This window comes from Mirounga leonina, unplaced genomic scaffold, assembly GCF_011800145.1.
Source record: "Mirounga leonina isolate KUSES-001 unplaced genomic scaffold, KU_Mleo_1.0 Mir_165, whole genome shotgun sequence".
Taxonomy (NCBI): Eukaryota; Metazoa; Chordata; class Mammalia; order Carnivora; family Phocidae; genus Mirounga; species Mirounga leonina.
In genome coordinates this window covers 7169520-7194012 of record NW_023270415.1, presented here as the reverse complement: position 1 = coordinate 7194012, position 24493 = coordinate 7169520, and the positions used below count along the sequence as shown (strand labels likewise).

Genomic DNA, 24493 nt, shown 5'->3' with positions numbered 1-24493 from the left:
TAAAGAGCTAGTATCCAAAATCTATAAAGATCTTACCAAACTCAACACCCAAAGAACAAAGAATCCAATCAAGAAATGGGCAGAAGACATAAACAGACATTTCTGCAAAGAAGACATCCATATGGCCAACAGACACATGAAAAAGTGCTCAACATCACTTGGCATCAGGGAAATAAAAATCAAAACCTCAATGAGATACTAGTCAGAATGGCTAAAATTTACAAGTCATGAAACGAGGGATGTTGGTGAGGATTCGGAGAAAGGGGAACCCTCCTACACTGTTGGTGGGAATGCACGCTGGTGCAGCTACTCTGGAATACAGTATGGAGATTCCTCAAAAAGTTGAAAATGACCCAGCAATTCCACTACTGGGTATTTACCTGAAGGATACAAATGTAGTGATCCGATTGGGCACATGCATCCTAATGTTTATAACAGTAATGTCCACAATAGCCAAACTATGGAAAGAGCCTAGATGTCCATCAACAGATGAATGTAGAATGTGTTGAATATATATATATAATGGAATATAATGCAGCCATCAAAAAGATCAATTCTTGCCATTTGCAATGATGTGGATGGAACTAGAGGGTATTATGCTATGCGAAATAAGTCAGAGAAAGACAAGTATCATATGATCTCACTGATATGAGGAATTTGAGAAACAAGACAGGATCATAGGGGAAGGGAGGGAAAAATGAAACGAGGAAACCAGAGGGCGAGAGAAACCATAAGAGACTCTTAATCTCAAGAAACAAACTGAGGGTTGCTGGTGGGGAGAGGGGTGGGAGGCATGGCATGACTGGGTGATGGACATTGGGGAGGGTATGTACTGTGGTGAGCACTGTGACTTGTGTAAGACTGATGAATCACAGACCTGTACCCCTGAAACAAATAATACATTATATGTTAATTAAAAAAATTAAAAAGTTGACTGAGAACCATATATATATGTGTTTTTATTTCTGGAAAGATGGTTTACATTTTGTCGGACATTGTAGTTATGTTTATTTAATCTTAAATTTAAAGAAGTACTCTTTTATACTTACTGGAGGTATCTGATCTCATTATAAGTTCTTTAAAAACTTTTTTTTAATATTGACAGGTTTCCATGTTCATTAAATATGGAGAATTCGAAGAGGAAAAGAAATAATTCTTAAGTCTTTCTTCAAATACAACTATCAGTTAATATCTTGTTGCATTTCTTGTCTTTTTTTCTTTGTGTATGGATTTTGTTTCAACTGTAATTCTTTTTAATGCTGTATGTATATTTACTTATATTGCCTTTTTTAATGAAAAAATTTTTGTATTTTTATATCATCATTAACTCACTTTTATTGGCTTCAGAATAATCCACTGGGTGATTATGCCATAATTTAATCACTTACCTGTTAGATGTGTTTTTTCTTAACTTTGTAGCTATTATAAAGAATATCTTGATGACTATCTCTCTGCCTAAAGATTTTTCTTTAGATTATTAGCTAGATTTCCAGATTTACTACTACTGCTACACTGGAGCATAGTTTTGAATACTTAACATATGAATGTATTTAACCCTCCCAGGAGCCCAGTGTGCTAGGTGTCATTATATTTCCCATTTTCTTTCTTTTTTTTTTTTTTAAAGATTTTATTTATTTATTTGAGAGAGAGAGAATGAGAGAGAGCACGTGAGAGAGGGGAGGGTCAGAGGGAGAAGCAGACTCCCTGCCGAGCAGGAAGCCCGATATGGGACTCGATCCAGGGACTCCAGGATCATGACCTGAGCCGAAGGCAGTCGCTTAATCAACTGAGCCACCCAGGCGCCCTATATTTCCCATTTTCTAATGCGAATGGAGACACTGAGAAATTAAGCATCTTGTGCACAGTTGGATTGGTTATGGAGTGTGATCTGCAGATAGTCTCAGTCCAGAGCTGGATCACTTCTCTGTGGGTCTGCTGTATTGCCCATGACACTATGTTCATATAGTAGGAATGCTTTTAAGGCTGTTTACGCCTCTTACTGCTCTGCTTCCTCAAAGGATTGCACCAGTTCACACTGCTAGAGCAGTATGTGGGATCCGTATGATGCGTTGGATCCTGGTTAGATAGTATTGCATTGTTAGATCACCTTTCACATGCTTTCTACCCTCTTAATTTTGGAGTATTTCCTAGTCCTTGTTATATTCTTTAATGTCATTATTAATCTTTGTTTTCTACCATCTTTATGCTTTGGGGCCTTCCAAATGAATTGTAGAGAATAAAAGGGGGCAATAAAATTAGTATGTGAAGACTTAACACATTATCATAGGGGACTTGAATTGTATTTTGGATTTGGTAACCCTAACATTTACAAGATGAGTTCTAGAATTGTGATTTAGACCATTCTCTATCAGTTAGCCTCATCCAGATTAGCATATTAGAGTCATCTGGGGAACTTTTAAAGATTCTGATGCTCATGCTTCACTGACAGAGATTTGGATTGAATGGATCAGAATAGGAGCTTGAGCATAAGGATGTGCTTAAAATTACCTAGGTGGTCCTGATGAACAGTCAAATATATATACGTTCTTTTATATGCTATACAGAGGGATATGGAGAAGTAAAGTATTTATGTAGCTCTTATTACTTATGTAAGGATCAAAATATAGATAAGTGGGATAATTTGTGCAGTAGATCCAAACATTTTCTGAACCCGGCTTCAGAAGGCTGTTCTGGTTGATTTAAACACGTATGTTTCTTTTCATTGTTAAACAATTGCATTGGACCAATCTATTTTACACCTCCTTACCTCTTAAATTTAAGCTTGTGCACTCTATATTACTTTACAGATTATTTAAGATAGAGGAGGTGTTAGGCCTTACTAATCCTGAAGTCTTTTCTATGAAAATGTTCTTTGTTTACTATCCCTGAAATATTTATATACATTTTGAATACTACCTTAAATTTTTTTTTGACTTCGTGAAAAATTGTTAAAATAATATATATGCTTTGCACTTTCATTTTTAAAATGACAGTACTGATATTATTTCCGCATTCTTTCCTTTGTTCTATAGATTTTTCTCCGTTTCATTTATTTATTATTTTTTTAAAGATTTTTATTTTTTAAAGATTTTATTTATTATTTATTTGAGAGAGAATGAGATAGAGAGAGCATGAGAGGGTCAGAGGGAGAAGCAGACTCCCTGCTGAGCAGGGAGCCCAATGTGGGACTCGATCCCAGGACTCCAGGATCATGACCTGAGCCGAAGGCAGTCGCATAACCAACTGAGCCACCCAGGCGCCCCTAAAGATTGTATTTTTAAACATATTTTTCGCCATTTTAGCTTCTCACTGGCGTACGACTTTGTGCTTCCCACTAAATGAGGGAGTTTATTTGGGAATGCTAAGCATGCATTGTGAAAAATACCCAAGTACATATGCTAATAGGATAGATTATATAAACTTCATTTACTGTTGAAAATTTAGGATTTTTGTTTTTTTGTTGTTGCATCAATAGCCTGATAACATGCAGTAGTTCCATTTTGTAATTTTTTTAACAAATGCTAACAACTGAGGGATTTCATAATTTTCAGATGGACCATCAACAGATAAAGACCCTGAAGAAAAGAAAAAAGATACTGCAATTACATCACAGAATAGCCCTGAAGCAAGAGAAGAAAGGTATGTCACTTTATGGAAATTCATTTCTGTTGGAAGTCATAGTTGTATTTGACTGTCACTTCCTCCATGGTCTTATTTATGGTCTCCTATCTCCTATCTGTACTCCTTTTTCTATTTTCTAACCAGACAGAATTAGTAAATGTATATAGCCCAATAGAATATTCTAAGGTTTCTTTTTTTTTTTTTTTTAAAGATTTTATTTATTTATTTGAGAGAGAGAGAATGAGAGAGAGCACATGAGAGGGGGGAGGGTCAGAGGGAGAAGCAGACTCCCCACTGAGCAGGGAGCCCGATGCGGGACTCGATCCAGGGACTCCAGGATCATGACCTGAGCCGAAGGCAGTCGCTTAACCAACTGAGCCACCCAGGCGCCCTATTCTAAGGTTTCTTACAGGATTTTCGTGGAAATTTAAAAGAGACTTAGAAGACACTACATAAATAAGGAGAAATTACTTACACTGTATTCAACAAGCTTAATTGAATGGAATCCCTGGGATAGCACTAATAGAATTGATAAGGAAGATACTGATTAAGGATTCAAGTGGTTACTTCCCTTATTTACCACGTTTCTTTTTTAGATTTTTTTTTTTTTGGCCCTGTATCTGTTTCCCTTTTTATGCAAATTTTTTCCTTCTCAATTTAGCTATCTTTCATAAGAACTTAAAATGTGAAGTTCAGTAATGAAGGGTTCAAATTGTTCCTCAGCTTTCGTGAGGCCTTTGCATTTATTCTTTCCTGTCACGTATAATGAGTGAACTGTGTAATATCCAGCATGTTGATGTGGTAGGTGACATGCCTAGTAGGTTAAATACAGTTCCTCTGTTCTTGGGAAGCTTGTATTTTAACACTTGACTCTGATGTAGAGCAATAGTTCTCAAAGTGTGGTCCCTTTAAGAGCAGAGAACCTGGCAACTTGCTAGCAAAAGCAAATTCTTGGGCTCCACCCTCGAACTACTGAATCAGGAATTATGATGGTGGGGCCCCTAAATAGGTTTTAACGAGCTTTTTAAGTGATTCTGATGTGATAATGATGTGATAATGCACTCAAGTTTTAGGCTACCTATTTTAACTTCATTTATTTCTTAGTATTTTCCCCAAAGTGATAATGTACCCCTCATTGGTTCAGTAACAGTAATTAATATCCCATACACTATTGTCTTACGCATTAGAACTAACTAAACTTGATGATAAAAGAGGTAAGCTAAAGAAAGGGTAAACATCAGTTGTTAATAAAATGTATTCAGTGTTTTCTAACTCTTCTGAGATAGTTTTAGACTTTTAGAAAATTATAAGAACAGAACAGAGAACTCCCAGTTGCCACTATGTGTGTATATGCGTATATATATGTGTGTGTACATACTCAGACACATGAATAATTTTATTGTGAACCAAATGAGAGTCCTTTATATCCGTAAATACATCAGTGTGTATTTTCTGAGAGCAAGGACGCTTTCTCACATCTAAGCACAATACGGATACCAATGTCCAGAAGTTAGGATTAATACAGTACTTTTTTCCTAATCTGTAGGGCTTATTCATATGTTAGCAGTTTTTCCAATAGAGTATTTTATTGCAGAGGAAAAAGATTTTTCCATAATACCATCCAGGATCACATACTGCGTTTAGCTATCATCTCTGGTTTCCTTTAATCTGGAGTAATTCTTCAATCTGTCACGACCATAATATTTTTGAAAAGTATAGGCTATAATTTATGACTTTTTTTTTTTTAAAGATTTTATTTATTTATTTGACAGAGACACAGTGAGAGAGGGAACACAAGCAGGGGGAGAGGGAGAGTCTCGGAGAAGCAGGGAGCTGAGCAGGGAGCCCGATGCGGGGCTCGATCCCAGGACCCTGGGACCATGACCTGAGGCAAAGGCAGACGCTTAACGACTGAGCCACCCAGGTGCCCCAGTTTATGACATTTTTAACAAATGCTTTCAGTTGTGTTATATTCAAAGTCGCTGACTTTGTGCCTTGAATATAAAATATAAAAGTATAGGCAGATATTTTAAGTAGATACTGGAGTAGGAAGAAGTTCCTAGTATATTTTTATCTGTTTTATGTAATTGAAGTTTAGGGAGCGAGCCTATTGACAAATGCATAGAATTATCACATATGAAGTCTGACAAAGTGGTTGGTATCTATCCATACACACGCACAGTTACACTCTCTCTCTGAAGAAGACAAGGCTTCAGGAAGCAGGTGATTAAAGTAGAAGGTAAACAGAAGGACTGTTCTGTCCTTGGGGATCTTTTTGTGCAGTTTGATAGTGGGTTATGTGGAGGGAGAGGAGGAGGTATCTCCTTGGAGCAGTTCAGCAAGTTACTCCGTGGAGGGTGAATGGTGTCTTTGGAAAGGTTTGTGGCAGATATCTTCAATGTGATAAACATTAATTGAAACCCTGCAGAAAATATTTTGGTGAGACTCTAAGAAGTTAGAAGCAATTGAAATGATTAGGTTGACTGGAAAACTGTTAAGCTGTCCTGGTTGAGTTGATGTTTCTAGGGAGGAATTAGACATTTTCATATTCTTAGAACTCATTTCTCACTACACATGTTTTTTATCCAGAAGGGAGTGTTTTAAATATAAACGTCATTGGTTGTCTAATTGGAACAAGGTTTTTCAAACACTGTTTTTCCCCCTCTGGTCTTGGTTGAGAGTTGTCATATTCTCTGGTATCATCTCCTCGCCCTTCTCATAACCAAGATCCTTGTTTTCATTTATTGTATTGAGCTGTGATGTGTATTGTATTTATCAAAAATATTATTTAATGTTTAAAAGGATAATCAAGGTGTTTAATTGGTTAAAAAAACATGAAATGTGTCTCAGATTTCCTAAAATTTTAACTTTTTAAAAATCTATATGCATGCAATTTCTTTTTTCATTTAAGAGTCACTGAACATGATCCCATTTATTTAGTCCAAAAATTTTTGTTTTTAGAGAGTGATAGTAATGATGTAACTTTAAGAGAACTTTTCCTGTTTTCTTTTTGGTGTGTGTGTGTGTGTATGTGTATTTTAGTAGTTCCAGTGGCAACGTAAGCAGCAGAAAGGATGAGACAAATGCTCGAGATACTTATGTTTCATCTTTTCCTCGGGCACCAAGCACTTCTGATTCTGTACGGTTAAAGTGTAGGGAGATGCTTGCCGCAGCTCTCCGAACGGGAGGTAAGTTTAGTGTACCCTGTTTCATTGCCAAGTCCTTTGTTCCTCACCACTGCCGCCGCCATGTCCACCTCCATGATTCTGTTTCACCAGCGGCATCCCGGTGATAACTGCTTGCACTGCTTAGTTCAGGAAGACGTTGTGGCAAATAGGGGTTACTGATGGCAGAGAGCACTAGGCATGCTGGGGCCTCTGCTCACTACTGTATAGTTCCAAGAAGGAGATTCCTTCTAATATATGGATGTTTTCCCCTTGATTCAGAGTAACTTAAAGGCTTTTCACAAATCTTTTTTTCCCCCACTTTAATCCAAGTTGACCCTTGAATAATGAGTTTAAACTGCTTGGGTTTACTTATAATGTAGATTTTTTTTCAACAAAAACAGTACAATAATGTAAATCTGCTTTCTCTTATGATTTTCTTAATAACATTTTTTCTTTAGCTTACTCTAAGAATACAATGTATAGTATATGGAACATATAAAATATGTGTTAATTGTTTATGTTATTGGTAAGGCTTTTGGTCAAAAGTAGGCTATTACTAGTTAAAGTTTTTTGGGAGTCAAAGGTTAAATGTGGATTTTTGACTGCACAGGGAGTTGGCATCCTTAACCCCTGTGTCGTTCAAGGGTCAACTGTAATGACTGCTCCCCAGATTGAGCGTTAATGGTAATGTATTTGGGTCCTGTTGTTAAATGTTAGTATGACAAATAGTATTTGTTTTATATTCATAATTCCAGTTTTTACTTTTTTTAAGTGGAAAAGAGATCTTGATTTATGTATATACATGGGAACCTTAATCTGATTTGGTTGTTCTTAAAGTATCAGATACAGGAATATTTATCATCTTATACAAATTCACTCCTTTTCTATTATACTGAACCATAGTTAGTATGACCTATTTTTCTCTTTACTCTGCCCTTTCTATTTTGATTCCCTTACTGTTTCTTTATATATTTTTTCTTTTTCTTCCTAGTTTCTTTTTATTTCCTTCTATCTATTTGAATATTTGCATAGGAGTCTTGTGAGTGTGTCCGTATATGTGATTGGCAGATGAAATGAATGGTTTCTTTGCATTGAAGCCTGAGTCACAGGAGACAAGACAGTTCTTTCTATAACTTTCTCTACTCTCTGCTGGAGCAACCAGAATTTATGGAGTTGTGAAATGAGGAATTTCCTGCTAGATCAATTACTTCCCCACTCCTGAGGGATAAGGAGTCGTCAATGCAGAACCACTGTGGACATTAGGTGAATCCAGAGGAGGAGTCTAGTGGGTAGGAAAGAGAACAGATTCTAATGAAACTAAATAAAAAGGACTATTAGGGCAGTGGGGTTGAAATAGAAATACAGTTTAATTTACTCTGTATTGAAATTTTTTTTTCAATATGTCATAATCACTTATTTTTGACAATTCTTTGTGCCTGTATTTAGATGACTACGTCGCTATTGGAGCTGATGAGGAAGAATTAGGATCTCAAATTGAGGAAGATATCCTTTGTGTGTATATTCATGATTGTTTAAATAATCTGCTAGATTATATTTTTCTTTCTCCTGTATAGAATTTGGAGTTTCATTTTTCAGTTTCTATCTTCATTGTATTATTTTGCAAGAAAAGGATAGGGCCATCTATATCATTTTGTTCTTGTTTTCTTGTTATTCAAAAGTAAAACGTGTTGATAGTATTTTTATATTTCTTCCTTGCATATTGAGAATGTGGCATCTCAATTGAACTTGTGCAAAAGAACATGGAAGACACACACACACTATACATGTGAAGTAGGGTTTCACGTTTGGGGGAATCTCAGCAAAGCATGCGGGGTCCCCTGAGTTCATTACCCAGGAGGGAAGTGTGTTTGTCCTGGGCACCATGGAAGGGGCTTCGGAAGAGGTGTCGTGCACATCTGGGTGACCACGTGACCATGGAACTCTCCTAGTTTTGGAAATGGCCTTGTTGGAAAAAAGTGTGCTGCTCTTCAGGCTCGCCTGAAGTTTTTTTTCTCTTGAGAAAAGAAACTGCTAAACTAGCTTCTTGCTGAGCTGGGGGAGGAAATGAACCTTTGGGCCACCATGAATGGTTTCTTCCCAGAGGGCGCCCAAAGGAACTGTGTAGTCATCAAGCCTTTTGGGATCCTTTGTAGAATTCAGATTTGGGCAAGTGAAAGTTTATATAAATGCAGTCTTCTTTTCACAAGTTTTCTCACTCAGACGGAGTACCTAAGTTACTTTTTGAAACGTCTTTAATTTGTGTGCTACTGGCATTAAACATTAAGAAAGCATTGCTCATTCATAGTGTAAAAGTAGGATTACTGTTACTTGCCAGTTACAGATCAAGAAATGAGGTAGACACACTGCCTTGTTAGCTTAATCTAAATTGGAGACCATTTTGGAGAACTGCTTAGAAACTTCAGGAATTCTTATTTTGGTGAAATGGGAAAAAAAATACTCTGTATTTTAACTTATTTTCCTTAATGGCCTAGTACCTATATATCAAGAAATAAGGAATACAGACATGAAATACAAAAATAGAGTACGAAGTAGAATATCAAATCTTAAAGATGCTAAGAATCCAAATTTAAGGAAAAATGTACTGTGTGGAAATATTCCTCCTGACTTATTCGCTAGAATGACAGCAGAGGTGAGTATATGTGAATATTATGTTTTCATGATGTGATTATATGATGTCAAGTCAAAAGTCTGTGTAAATCATGAAGTACTGTATAAGTACTACATTTATAATAAATCATTATTAGCTATTCTGATATATTTATATGTATAATATATTAGATTTAACGTGATTGAATCTGTTGGTGTCAATACTTTGTCTCTTCCACAACTATACCATAATCTTTGGTTGATTGCCTTAAATCATTGTCTAAAAATGAAATTGTTTTACTTATTTTGGATTCATGTGGAATTGAAGATTTGAATATATAAATATATGAATATATAAATATATAAATATATGAATATATAATTGCAAGTTCTTTTCATGGTTAAACCCCATAAAATTGGTCACATCTTACTGACTATTCCTTAATTTTTAGGGAATGATGGAGAAAATGAAATTCAGAGCTTGCTATTTATAGACACAGCTGTTCAGTCTGCAGTCTCATTATTATATTACACATCCAAGAGAGTCTATTTGTCTTTCTATATAGCTAAATAAAAATGATTATATTTTTAACATTCACTTTTTTAAAACCTCATTAAAATAACCTAAAACTTTAAATTAGAGACCATAGTGTAATGAACTCCTATATATCTATCACCCAAGCTTCAGGTAGTTTCAAGAATTTGTCACCCTTGGGGCACCTGGGTGGCTCAGTCGGTTAAGCGTCTGCCTTTAGCTCAGGTCATGATCCCAGGGTCCTGGGGTTGAGCCCCACGTTGGGCTCCCTGCTCTGTGGGGAGTCTGCTTCTCTCTCCCTTTACCCCCCTCCCCAACTCATGCTCTCTCTCTCTCCAAATAAATAAAATCTTAAAAAAAAAAATTGTGACCCTTTTCAGTCTATCCCTTTTTTCTTTTTTCTTTTTCCTTCTTTTCCCCTGAATTGTTTTCAGACAAATTGCAGACATTATATCTTTTTACCTTTTTTCTATAAGCTATCATCTTTTTTAAAAAAGATTTTATTTATTTATTTGACAGAGCCTGAGAGAGTACAAGCAGGGGGAGCGGGAGGGGGAGGGAGAGGGAGAAGCAGAATCCCTGCTGAGCAGAGAGCCTGACGTGGGGCTTGATCCCACGACCCTGGGATCATGACCTGAGCCAAAGGCAGACACTTAACCATCTGAGCCACCCAGGCACCCCTCTTTTTACCTTTATAAACCTAAGAGCGATATCTTTAAAAATTTGATGATTTTAAAAAATAGTTTTCTTACATAACTACATTGTCATCACTACATCCAACAAAGCTAAAAGCAATTCCTAATTTATATATTCATATTTTCCTGATTTTACATTTCTTTGTATTAGGATCCAAGTCTGCACATTACCTTTAGTTAAGTTTCTAAAGATTTTGTATATATATATATTTAAATCCCTTGCAGTCTCTTTCCTGCCCCTGACCCCTTTTTTTTTTTTCATGACACTGACCTGTTGAAGAAACCAATTTATTTCTTCTGTATCCCACAGTATGAATTGTCTCTTTTTTCCTCAGGATGTTATTTAACTTTTCTGTCCCCTCTCTTGTCTGTGAACTGGAAGCTAGTTCTATAGGCTCGATTACATACAAATTCAACTGTGTTTCCCCACATAAATACTTGTAATTGGTGCTTTTTACTTCGTATTGAATTAGGAGACACATAATGTCTTGTTGCTTTACTGTTAGCATGCTGAGATTGATCAGTGGGTTTGGATATTAACAGTCTGATTCCTCCATTGTAAAGTTCTCCTTTGACCTTTCATCTAATGTATTCATTCATCCACTGATTTCCTTACCTGAATTGGTTAAATTATTAGGAGTTGCAAAATAGTGATTTATAAAGTTCTGTCCTTCCTTTGACATTTATTAGCTAGATTCTTTAATAAAGAAGCATTTTCCTTTGTAAACTCAGGCACTTGGTGACCCCTTTGGTTTGGATAGGAAAGGCAGGTAAATGTTGTCTGTTGTCTGAAACTCTTTCCCTTTAGTTAACAGCAGAATGAGGAGTTGGTGCCCTAGTAACTGCCAGGGGGGACTTTGTTGCTTTTTTTGCATGCTTGTGCTCTCCTTTTTCAGTATCATGGACTTGTGACTTTTTTTTTTTTTTTTAAAGAGAGAGACACAGAGAGGGAACACAAGCAGGGGGAGTGGGAGAGGGAGAAGCAGGCTTCCCACCGAGCAGGGAGCCCTATGCGGGGCTCGATCCCAAGACCCTGGGATCATGACCTGAGCCGAAGGCAGACACTTAACAACTGAGTCACCCAGGCGCCCCAGGACTTGTGACATTTTCATCTATCCAGTGGGGATTGGTTCTTTACAGTAATTTATTTTGATAGCTGAAGAAATTGTCCTATCTTTGGCTAATGGGAGCTCCTTCATGGTAGCCCCTCGTCCATATGACTCAACCAACAAAAAAGTCTTTGGTAGCTTCCATGCTTCTCTGGCACAAGAGGATGACCTTGGCTTATCCTGTACATTTCTTTTCTTTTCTTTTTTTTTTCTTTAAGAGTGTGAGCAGGGGCGCGGGGGTGGGCAGAGGGAGAAGGAGAGAGAGAATCCTAAGCTGACTCTGCATTGAGCAGAGTTAATGGGCTGGATTTTACAGCCCTGAGATCATGACCTGAGCCAAAATCAAGAGTTGGATGCTCAACTGACTGAGCCACCCAGGCACCCCAAATCCTCTGCATTTCTTGATTCAAAATGGAAACCAGATATTCCTCCAAAGATGCCTGGTTCCTTTTTCAGGAGGGCAATGGTATAGACAACAATCTGGATACTAGAGGTGCTCATTGCTACAGTATTATTACATTGTTTAATAACCTTTAAGAGGTAATTAAATCTAATTTTCACATAGAAACTTACAAGTATTTGATGAAATTTTAAAAGAAAGCAAACTCTGAGTTCTTTGAGGAAAAATTTTTCACTTTTAAAACTTTAAAAGTTGGTTTATTGAGCTTATAGAACATAAAAAAAACATTCAGGATATATATAGAAAATGCCTATAACTGAGTGGTATTGCCACCTCCCTGACAGGAAATGGCTAGTGATGAACTCAAAGAGATGCGGAAAAACTTGACCAAAGAAGCCATCAGAGAGCATCAGATGGCCAAGACAGGTGGAACCCAGACTGACTTATTCACATGTGGCAAATGTAAAAAGAAGAATTGTACTTACACACAGGTTGGTGATTATTTATAGATTCTTATTTTCACGTAAGGATGCTTGAGGGTATTGTGCTAGTAAGTCAAGTAAGTCAGAGAAAGACAAATACCATATGATCTCACTTATATGTAGAATCTAAAAAGAAAAAAAATGACTCCGATACAGAGCACAAACCTGGTGGTGGTTGTGGTTGTTGGAGAAGAGGGGTAGGGGGATGCATGAAATAAATGAGGGGGATTAAGAGGTACAGACTTGCCAGTTATAAGTCACAAGGATGTAATATACAACATAGAAAATATAGTCAGTAATGTAGTAACTTTGTATAGTGACAGAGGGTAACTAAACCTATAAAGATAATCATTTTGTAATGTATAAAATACCAAATCACTATGTAGTACACCTGAAACTAATATAATATTGTATGTCAATTATAATCCAATTAAAACTAACTACATTAAGTAGAATGCTTGCAATTCCTGTTTCAAAACCAGTGGTAAAGATAATTACCAGTACTTTGATAATGCTTTCTTAATACTAACACATTCCAGTTAATTGAAAATAAGTTGATATATTTATACTTTCATGGAAGTTGTTACTGTGAAAGCTGTATCAATTAAATAAAATTTATAAAAATCATTGTAGGATTTAATGAAATGGCCACATTCTAAGAGTTGAGCAGTTGATTATTGGTTAGTATATAAACAGGTTATAATTCTTTTTATTTGGCAGGATCATATAATTTAAGGAAAGTTCTTTACTCTTCCTCACTTGGGTGTAGGTACTTTTTGCTTAATTGCTTTCCAGATACTGATATCCTTTTCTGCAATGTATTGATGACTTTTCACATATGATGCGACTAACCTTCCTTTTTGTTCTTGGACAAAAAGAAAGCTGAAAAGAGCCACATATGTGAAAATGGTTTATCACTGTCATTAATTTCATTTGTCAAGTAGGTATTTTTGTGCTGTGTCTGTAATCTACTAAACTCAAAATTTTCTCCTTAAAGAACAACTTACAGTTAATGTTTTAGGGTAATGGATTTAGGGAATTGAATTTTCTGATAGAAAATTAGGCAGTTAAGAAAGTAGTATTACTAAATTGTATATAAGTTGTACAAAGGAACCTTTTTTTTTTTTTTAAGTTTTAGAAGGTGTCATTCTCAAGGTTAAAAATTCAAAAGGTACAAAAGATTGTGAGTGGAAAATTCCCCTCCCACTTTTACCTGTAGCAACTTGGTCCCACCTCCCTGGAGGTAAACCAGGTTATTTGTTGTGTGGCTTTCTACGTGTTTTATGCATATACATGCAAATATGAATATATTTTTGTTTTCCCTTTTTTTACATTTGTTTTTTTATATATTTTTAGTAATCTCTACACCCAACATGGGGTTCAAACTTAAAACCCCGAAATCAAGAATTCCATGCTCTTCTGACGGAGCCAGCCAGGCGCCCCTGTTTCCCCATTTCCTAAACACATGTGGTAGCACATTATATAAACTTCTGCCTCTTTTAGTTTTTAAAGGTACATAACACTCCCATTTTCAGATATGCTCTATTTAACCAATCCAAAGTCCTCTTTTTGAAGTCTTTCATTTAATCATAGTTATAGATCTGATATTTCAGTATTTTGTTTTATGGAACTATTACTACCAATAGTCACTAAAATATATTAACATATGAAAGTGGCTTCAGAAATTTCTGAGTTTGGATTGCTCTGTTTTCTTTCGATTAGGCAGAAAAGTCTCAACAATAAAAATTCTGTCCTGAAAATGCTGCATAGTAGGAAGTATTAAGTATAAATAGAAAGGTATTTAAAGCCAAAGCATCTTTATTTTATTTTTTTTAAAGGTTTTTATTTATTGAGAGAATGATAGAGCATGAGGGGGGGAGGGTCAGAGGAAGAAGCAGACTCCTTGCTGAGCAGGGAGCCTGATGCAGGACTTGATCCTGGGACTCCAGGATCATGACCTGCACCGAAGGCAGGCGCTTAACCAACTGAGCCACCCAGGCGCCTGCCAAAGCTTCTTTAAAACATTTGAAGTCAGGGCGCCTAGGTGGCTCAGTTGGTTGAGTGTCCGACTCGCTTTCACTCCCATCATGATCTCAGGGTCCTGGGATCAAGCCCCATGTCGAGCTCGCGCTCAGTGTGGAGTCTAGTTGAGGTTCTCTCTCCCTATCCCTCTACCCCTCTCCCCTTGTGCGCGTGCATGCTCTCTCTAAATAAATAAATTAAAAAAAAAAAAAACATACGAAGAAGTGATATATTTACATAATCAGCTAGAATAAAATAGTTTCTTTTAATAGAAAGAACCTAGGGTGCCTGGGTGGCTCAGTCGTTAAGCGTCTGCCTTCGGCTCAGGTCATGATCCCAGGGTCCTGGCATCGAGTCCCACATCGGGCTCCCTGCTCAGCGGGAAGCCTGCTTCAAAAAAAAAAAAAAAAAAAAATAGAAAGAATCTAGTCTAAAGAGGAAGTCAGTATGATTTTCTTAGAATCAATTCTGTCAATAGATAGAAAATTTCCAAAGTTGGCAAAATAACAGATATAAAAGACTGAAGTTTGACTCTTGGTTAAGATGTACCTACCAGGAGATGAACATTTTTCCCAGAGGGCAAAAGTTCCTCCTATCTATGTACTTTTAGGGCCCTAGTTAGCAAGTATCTAGGTATAAATACATGAGAATATTTCAGAAGGATTTTTCAAACCATTTTTATCTGAAGGCCTTAAATAAGCAGAATGCTATTCTTTTGAGAATGCCTCTTCTTTTTCTCCCTTTGGGCTTTTGAGTTAAAAATCATGTTGATAGTTGACAAATATTGTGTGCTTCTCACCTTTGAGGCAGTAATATACTGGATTTCATCACCCCACACTAAATTTAAATAGACCTTATTCAGAATGCAATATTGTTGGTATTCAGGTTTTGCCTTCCCCCATCTTCTCATCTCCCCCGTAACTTAAACCTAAAAATAACTTACAACTTTATTTTTTTTGAGAACTTTGGAAGTCTATTATCTTATGTTGATAAAGTTTTAAAAAATCATATTAGCTTATTTATTATTATTTTTTCCTGAGTTCTCTTTTGTTTTAAAATTTTTAGTTGTGGCAAAATACACATAACCTAAAATTTACCACCTTCACCATGTTTAAGTATACAATTGAGTAGTAGTACATTCATAATATTGTGTCAATCTCCAGGATTCTTTTTCTCTTGCAAGACTGAAACCCTATACCCATTAGATAGTAACTACATTTCTCTAGCTCCTGGCATCCACCAGTCTCTGAATTTGACTACTCTAGGTAGTCAAAGGGATAAATGGTACCATATAACAGTATTTGTCCTTTTTTTGTCCCTGGCTTATTTCTGATACCTGATCTGTTCTTTTTTTTTCAAGATTTCACTCATTTATTTGAGACAGAGAGAATGAGAGACAGAGAGCATGAGAGGGAGGAGGGTCAGAGGGAGAAGCAGACTCCCTGCCGAGCAGGGAGCCCGATGCGGGACTCGATCCCGGGAGTTCAGGATCATGACCTGAGCCGAAGGCAGTCGCTTAACCAACTGAGCCACCCAGGCGCCCATGATTTATTCTAAGTTAGTAATTACAAACACAAAGAAATGTGTACAGATCAACATCACTAATCATCAGGGAAATACAAATTAAAACCATGTAATGTTCATAAATGATCATCCATATTATAGCATATATCAGAATTTCCTTCCTTTTTTTTTTTTTTTTTAAGATTTTATTTATTTATTTAACTGACAGAGAGAGACCACGAGAGGGGGAACACAAGAAGGGGGGAGTGGGAGAGGAAGAAGCAGGCTTCCTGCCGAGCAGGGAGCCCGATGCGGGTCTCGATCCCAGGGCCCTGAAATCATGACCTGAGCCGAAGGTAGTCGCTTAACCAACTGAGCCACCCAGGCGACCCCAGAATTGCCTTCCTTTTTAAGGCTGAATAATCACTGTACGTATATACCACATTCTTTTTATCTATTCATCTGTTGATGGACACTGGGTTGCTTCCACCTTTTGGGCTATTATGAATAATGCTGCTATGAACTTCTGTGTACAAATAACCTCTTTGAGACCCTGCTTTCCATTCTTTTGGGTATTTTCTCAGGAGTTGCATTTCTGGGTTGAGTGACCTTTTTTTTTCTTTTTTTTTTTAATTTTTATTTTTTATTTTTAAAGAGAGGGTTGGTGAGAAGCAGAGGGAAGGGGAGAGAGAGAGAATCTTAAGCAGGCTCCACGCCCAGATCCCATAATCCAAGCCAAAATCGAGTCAGATGCTTAACCAACTGAGCCACTGAGGCACCCCTACGTTAGCTGTTTTAAAGCAATGTAAAGGACCTATTTATAGAAAAATTGGAAAATGCAGAAAAATATGAACAAAAAATTTAAAATCATCCATTAATCTGCATTTAGAAAGAACAGTGGTCAGTATTTTGGTGCCTGCAGTATTTTGTGAAGTTTTTCTAGTTTAGTTGTAGCTAAATAATGTAAACCATTTTTTTAGATTTTTTTTTTTTTTTATTTTATTTATTTGACAGAGAGAGAGCGAGAGCAGGAACACAAGCAGGGGGAGTGGGAGAGGGAGAAGCAGGCTTCCTGCTGAGCAGGGAGCCCGATTTGGGACTCGATCCCAGGACCCTGGGATCATGACCTGAGCCGAAGGCAGACGCTTAACGACTGAGCCACCCAGGCGCCCTAAACCATTTTTTTAATGATTTTATTTATTAGAGAGAGAGAGCATGAGCAGTGGGGTGAGGCAGAGTGAGAGGGAGAAGCAGACTCCCTGCTGAGCAGGGAGCCCAGTGTAGGGCTCAATCCCAGGACCCTGAGATCATGACCTGAGCTGAAGGCAGACACTTAACTGACTGAGCCACTCATACACCCCTGTAAACCATTTTATGTACAGTTGACCCTTGAACAACATGGGTTTGAACTGCATGAGTCCACTTAACGCACAAATTTTTTTCAACAAATACATGTCCAATACTGTAAATGTATTTTCCTTATGATTTTATTAATCACGTTTTCTTTTCTGTAGCTTGCTTTAAGAATTCAGTATATGGGGTGCCTGGGTGGCTCAGTTGGTTGGGTGACTGCCTTCAGCTCAGGTCATGATCCTGGAGTCCCAGGATCGAGTCCCGCATCGGGCTCCCTGCTTAGCAGGGAGTCTGCTTCTCCCTCTGACTCTCCCCCCTCTCATGTGCTCTCTCTCTCATTCTCTCTCAAATAAATAAAATCTTAAAAAAAAAAAAGAATTCAGTATATGGTAGGTATAACATACAAAATATATATTAATCGACAGTTTGTGTTGTTGGTAAGGCTTGTAGTTAACAGTAGACTATTAGCAGTTGCGTTTTGGGGGAGTTAGATGTGGATATTCAACTGCATGAGGAGTTGGTGCTCTTAACCTCCACATTGTTCAAGGCAGAACTTTACTTCTTTTCACTTAGCTACTATAATGTAGGTATTTTCCTTTAATTATTAAAAAAAAACAACAACCCAAAACCTTTGTAAACATCTTAATAGCTGTATAATATTCCATCAGATGGGTATGCTCTTATTTCATTATTTCCCTGTTGGATATTTAAGTTGTTTCCAGTGTTTGCACTATTATAAAATTACACTTCAAACATCCCTGTACACAGATCTCCCACACCCAACTTTATGAGGAATAATTGACATATAATTGAATGTTTTTAAAGTGTACAGTGAGATGATTTGATGTATATATACATTGTGGAATGATTACCAAGATCAAGATAATTAACATATCCATTATCTCAGAGTTAACTTTTTTTTTTTTTTGTGGTGAGAATGCTTAAGATCTACTCTTTAGTCACTGTGCTGTATTTTAGATCCTCAGAAATTACTGTTTTTATACTTGAAAGTTTATATCCTTTGACCTTCATCTCTCCATTTCCCCCTTCTCCCAGCCCCTGCAACTACCATCTGTTCTCTGTTTCTATGAAATCCACATTTATTTATTTATTTTATTTATTAAGATGCCACATATAAGTGATACCATATAGTATTTGTCATTCTCTGGCATATTTTATTTAGCATTCCTTCCAGGTCCATCCGTGTTGTCTCAAATAGTAGGATTTCCTTCTTTTTTATGGCTGAATAATGTTCCATTGTGTATATATATCACTTTTCTTTATCCATTCTTCAGCTGAAGGACATTTAGATTGTTTTCATATCTTGGCTATCGTGAATAATGCAGTCAACACGGGTGTGTAGATAACTTTTTGAGGTATTGATTTCATTTCCTTCAGATATATATGCAGAATGGGATTGCTGGATCATAAGGTAGTTGATTTTATTTTATTTTTTATGCTGGCTCTACGATTTTTTTTTTTTTTAAAGTAAAGTCTACCCCGCAGTGTGGGGCTCAAACTCATGACCCCGGGATCAAGAGTTGCATGCTCTACCATAAAACTACCCTGTGTGGTAGTTTAATTTTTAATTTTTTGAGGATCTGCCATCCTGTTTTCCATAATGGATATACCAGTTTACATTCCCACCAACAGTGTACACAGGAGTTCCCTTTTCTCCACATCCTCAGCAATATTTGTTCTTGTCTTTTTGATAATAGCCATTCTAACAGGTGTGAGGTGATAATTCCTTGTGGTTTGCATTTCCCTAATGATCAGTGATGTTGATCTGTACACAGGTCTTTATTTTTGTTTCTAATTACCATGTTAGAATAGATCAGGTGTGAGGTTCCTAGGTCAGAGAGAATGGATGTTTGAGGCTCTTACCTTGTTGCTGCCTAAAGTTTAGAAAGGTTGTGACAGTATTTTTCAGAATGAAATTCATAATTTTTACATCTCTGCTAATTTATAAGAGAAAATTGACGTATCTTTTAATTAACATTTCTTATGCTTCTTATGATGAAATTTTTTAATATTTATTAGCCATTTATAAAAAGTATGTGTGACTTTAGATGGTTTTCCCACTTATCTGGAATAAATTAAACATGAAAAGATAAGGAATGACTTAGAAAAAGGAAGTTTTGAAATATGTATCCTTTTGACATTACTTAGCTTATTTGAACTTGTTTCAGGCTCTTATACATTTTATTGTGGTACCGCTGTGGTTACTGTATATCTTAATGTAGAATGTTCTTATTTAGGTCAGACTTTTTATAGTATTGTAAAAAGTAGTATTTTTCACTTTATTTTGCTGCAGGTACAAACCCGTAGTGCTGATGAACCGATGACAACATTTGTTGTCTGCAATGAATGTGGAAATCGATGGAAGGTATATGACTTTTTCTTATATTCATATTTTACCCATTTATAAAAGATTTCTTCACGTCTTTTCATAAGGCTACCGTGGTATCTAAATATATACATCTGCTCATTCTGTCCAGTACTACAGAAGTCCATGACGAACCATTTGTAAAGGAATATAATATATTGTGCTCTATTAGAAATTAAGAATGTTAACTTAATTTTCCTATTTTCATATTGTTTTGGTGCAGGAGTAACAGGATTGAATCTTAACTGCAATTACTGTATCATAGTCCTATATATACTATACTCATTTAATTGCTTTGACTCTTGTACTTCCAGAAAATCTGTCTTCATAGATTTTGGGTATTACTTGTCTTCATAGAGTTTGATTCTGGAAAGATTACTTTACCTTGTTGAAATCCAGCAGGATGGTTTTAGTGTTTATTTTAGGAATTAACAGATGAGTACTGTCATGGTTTGGTAGGCTTTTCACTGAGCCTTCATATCACCTCTATACTCTGAATGAGCCCCACACAGGCAAGTGTATGTTACTTAAATGATCCCTTCTTGAGTATTTTTGTGAGCCACAGAAATATAATTTAAGCTTGGGAGAAGAATTACACATCACTTCTGAGACCATTTTTATTGTTACCATAGATGGGGCTGCTAGGGGTGTGTGGTTGGGGAGGCTCACGTAGTAGGAATATAGTCTTTAGAGCCAAATAGTCTTTGAACTCTGCTGCTTGTCATTAGTGAACTGTGATTTTCTCACATATTACATGTAAATAATATCTACAACACAGGCGGTGGTGAAGAGTACAGATAATATATTTAAAAAGTGCCTGATAATTGTTGGTATTCCAAAAATGCTGGTTACATTTATTGGTTTTTGTGAAGCTTGTGTGATTCTTCTTCTTCTTTTTTTTTTAAGCTATACTTAGCTTTAGCCCTTTAATGCTTATTTTGAATTACTCACCCAAGTTAAAGCATTTTCTGAAAATCAGAAGTGAATTAAAAGCTAGACAATGGGGGAATATTCTACGCAAATATGGTATAGGACTTTGGCCCTAGACATTATTTTAGGGGTTGAGACCAGTACCCATTTTATTATACACAAAGGACTTAGTTCTGAGCTGGGAAGGTTACTGGTATTGAGAGTGTCATCATGATTTGAAACAGAGTCTCCTATCCTGAGTTGGTAGTTTTTTACATTGGTTAAGAGAGGAACATTCATTTTTTAATTATTTATTTTCGGTCCTCTTGAGCAAGTCTGGCTTTTCCAGCTAGCTCTTAGATTTATTTTGCATAATGGATGATGATGATGTTGATGATGATTTCTATATTATTGGGCATATTGCAGTTTGTTTTTAATACAGGCAGTTTGCAGCATAGTTCTGACAGTACTTCTTGGATTTAAGAAAGTTCAATTTAATGTAGAAAGCTGATGCCTAAGGATGGGTTACTCTAGAAGTTCAAGTTTGGAATTCATTTTTTTAACCTAAAAACATTAAGAAGAGGGGTAGTTAATAAAATATTTTATACTATTTCTTCAGTTATATATTCCTACTGATTCCAAATTGGAAAAGTCACTTAGGATAGGTGTCTGTTCATGTCTGAGAAATACAGCATCTTTTTCAAAAATGCCTCTTTCTTTAGCAGTATAAGGTGTATACTGTGTTAAATGGGGGTGGGATACACCCCACTGTATGTATTTAAAGGTCTCACGAAATACTTCTTTTTTTTTTTTGACAGTTCTGTTGAGTTGGAAGAAATGGCAAAGTGTCTGGACCATTAAAAAATGGATTTTGTAATTAGCTTTAAAACTAGGCCAAGCATCTAGTTTTCCTGCAAATCAGATTTTTAAAGTTAACATACATCCCTTGGGTTAGTCTTGGTTTTTGACATAGCATTCCTTCCTTAAATGCCTTCTGTAGTTTCAGATCAGTAGGGAGACCACATAATAATTATATGGTATCTGTTTCAAAACTTTTTTTTCATTTTTGTAGTAAGTTGGTATTAAACTTTTATCAGTTAAACTTTTGGCAATTTATTTTTACCTTTTTTTTCTTTTAAAAGAAAAATGTACCTTAACTTTTTTAGAGTCCAAACATACACAGTAGAAATACTATTCTTCTCAGTTAATATATAAATGGAAATTACATTTTTCCCCCCATATTGGCACATACCTGCAAATAGTAAAAGAGGAGAAGAGGTAATATAAGTTTATCACATGTGGTGTGTATTCAGATACTACTTGAGCAACTTATCTAAATTGTACATAATATTTGAACTAGCCTATGAGATTGATCTTAATTATTATGTTCACAAGTCTGGGATAATTAGATATTATTTTGCATTTGTAACTAATCGTGATAATCATTTCTTGTAATTTCTTGTACGTGTTTATGACTTGTTCTTAATAGATTTTACTTTTGGAAACATGACTTTGTTGAAATCAGTTTGGTTTTGTTGTTTATTTACCCGTTTGACTCTGTAGTGTATTTTAGTTTTGCAGAACACTGTTGTAGTTTAGTAGGTTTTTCATAAATCCCAGCATAGGCAAAGAATGAAAGCTTCTGACCATTTTTCCCCTCATAGGAAGACATACCTGGGAAGAAAATATTAGCATTTTAGTACAGTATAGTTACTATAAACAGTTATGACTTGATTTTGATTTGGAGATCTTTGCTGACCAAGGATTAAGTTTAAGGACTATATAAATCATTAAAGCTGTGGTCTTTCCATATGGAGGTTGATAGAACATATTTTTGTCCTGAATCAAATTTGCTCTTTTTCTGTTACACAATGAATGAGGTTGTTCAGCAAAATATATGGGCTATAATGCAATTGGTTTTATAATACAAATCTTATAATTAAATTTTTTTACATGTGTACCATTTGTTTTGTTAGGAATAAGAAAAATGATTTTCACATGGGTTCCTTAGGGTACACTTGCTCTAGCACATCTTAAAGGCCACTTTTACAAAAGCCACATTTTATTATGCTAAATCTGTATTCTATCAGACTCCTATAGGAAGACTTCAGTACACGTTTTGCACTCCCCTTTGCTCCCTTTTCCCATTTTTTTTAATGCAAATCAATTTGATGTAATATAGAAAGCAACATTAAAGGTCCATGTTATGACCTTATATATGAGCATTGGCCCACTGGTACCATCCTGTCTCTACTTTGTCATTTCACAGATTAACCTTTATCACTTGAAAAATAAAGTGCATTTTTGGAAGAATGAGTTTTGGAAGAATAAAACTAAAATAGTCCCACTTTTAAATTAAGTGATCCATTTTTAAATTTGTAATTCAATAAAGTTTCTTGTTATTAAACATGTATCACATTTTGTCATTTTATTTAGATACTGACACCCGCTCTACCTTTTGTTTCAAAAGTCTCTCCCACTACTAAGGTGGTTTTTAATTTATTTATTTATCTTAGAGTGTGTGTGCATGCGTGTGCGAGCAGGGAGAGGTGTGAGGGGGAGAGAGAGAGAGAATCCCAAGCAGCCTCCATGCTGAGTGCAGAGCCCAAAGCAGGGCTCGATCCCGTGACAGATCATGACCAGTCGGACACTTAACCGACTGAGCCACCCAGATGTCCCCAACTACTAAGGTGTTTTTTTAAAGGATAGTTTTAATTAGGTGATGCCTGCCTAGTTTTAAGTAAAGACTAGTATTGAGCAGTAGTATGGAACATGTTTTTCTCTTCTCTTTTCCTGGACTCCTGGTGAGGGAGGCAGGAGTGGTTCTCAGTAGAGCATCAAGCACATCCTGTGTGTGCACATAACATTAATATGAGAGACCACATAGTCTTAGTAGTGAAAAATACCAGCCAGTTGTCAACTAATGGGAAATAAAAATAACTGTGTTAAATGAATATACGTATATGATTATACATTAAATGAATATACAGAAGAATTAAATGAGACATATGTAGTGGGAATTAATTAAGAACCATCCTGGGAAAGCAGAAAATAACGATCTTGGTTTTCTAGCTCAGAGGTGATGAGCACTGGCTTACAAGTTTTGCTAAGGCATGGCAAAACTTCTGAAATACTTTTTTTTAAAGATTTATTTAGTAGAGAGAGAGAGAGTGAGTGGGGGGCGCACAGGGGGAGAATCCTCAAGCAGACTCCCCACTGAGCGCAGAGCCCGATGCGGGGCTTGATCCCACGACCCATGAGATCATGATCTGAGCTGAAACCAAGAGTCGGACACTTAACTGACTGAGCCATCCAGGCACTCCTGAAGTATTTATATATACCCAAACATATGGAGAATAACTTTAAAGTATTAACAAGATACCAAGAGAAATAACAGGCTATACTTTGAAGTTTTATAGGTACACAGTGATTGTTCTTAGAGGTCAAAGTGTAATTCAGGGATTTGAATTGAATTTACTTCTCAAAATAAAAACTGCAATTAGAGTGTTGTGGTTTAAAGAGTTTTAATCAGCAATTACTCTTCTCCCTCCAGCCCCACTCACACACACACACATTTAGCTATAGAAAATTAGCCATTTAAGAAGAGTTGAATATTCCACTGGGAAATATGATGTTAATAGTCACTGACATAAAAGTCACATATTTTCGTCAGTTTCAAAAATAAGAAAAGTACCAACATTGAA

The 24493-nt window shown here is 36.2% G+C and overlaps 1 protein-coding gene across 1 annotated transcript in view; it reads left to right on the top strand.

Annotated features, from left to right (window-relative positions):
- The window catches only part of TCEA1 (transcription elongation factor A1), a 47881-nt gene extending 24679 nt beyond the window's left edge, over nucleotides 1–23202 (top strand). Inside the window, exons 4-10 of the mRNA XM_035011155.1 lie at nucleotides 3552–3639; nucleotides 6664–6809; nucleotides 8235–8291; nucleotides 9284–9438; nucleotides 12479–12625; nucleotides 19809–19880; nucleotides 21608–23202. Coding sequence (XP_034867046.1) covers nucleotides 3552–3639; nucleotides 6664–6809; nucleotides 8235–8291; nucleotides 9284–9438; nucleotides 12479–12625; nucleotides 19809–19880; nucleotides 21608–21616 — 674 coding nt within the window. The 3' untranslated portion in view covers nucleotides 21617–23202. The remainder of the gene's footprint in view (nucleotides 1–3551; nucleotides 3640–6663; nucleotides 6810–8234; nucleotides 8292–9283; nucleotides 9439–12478; nucleotides 12626–19808; nucleotides 19881–21607) is intronic.
- The last annotated feature ends 1291 nt before the right edge of the window (nucleotides 23203–24493 follow it).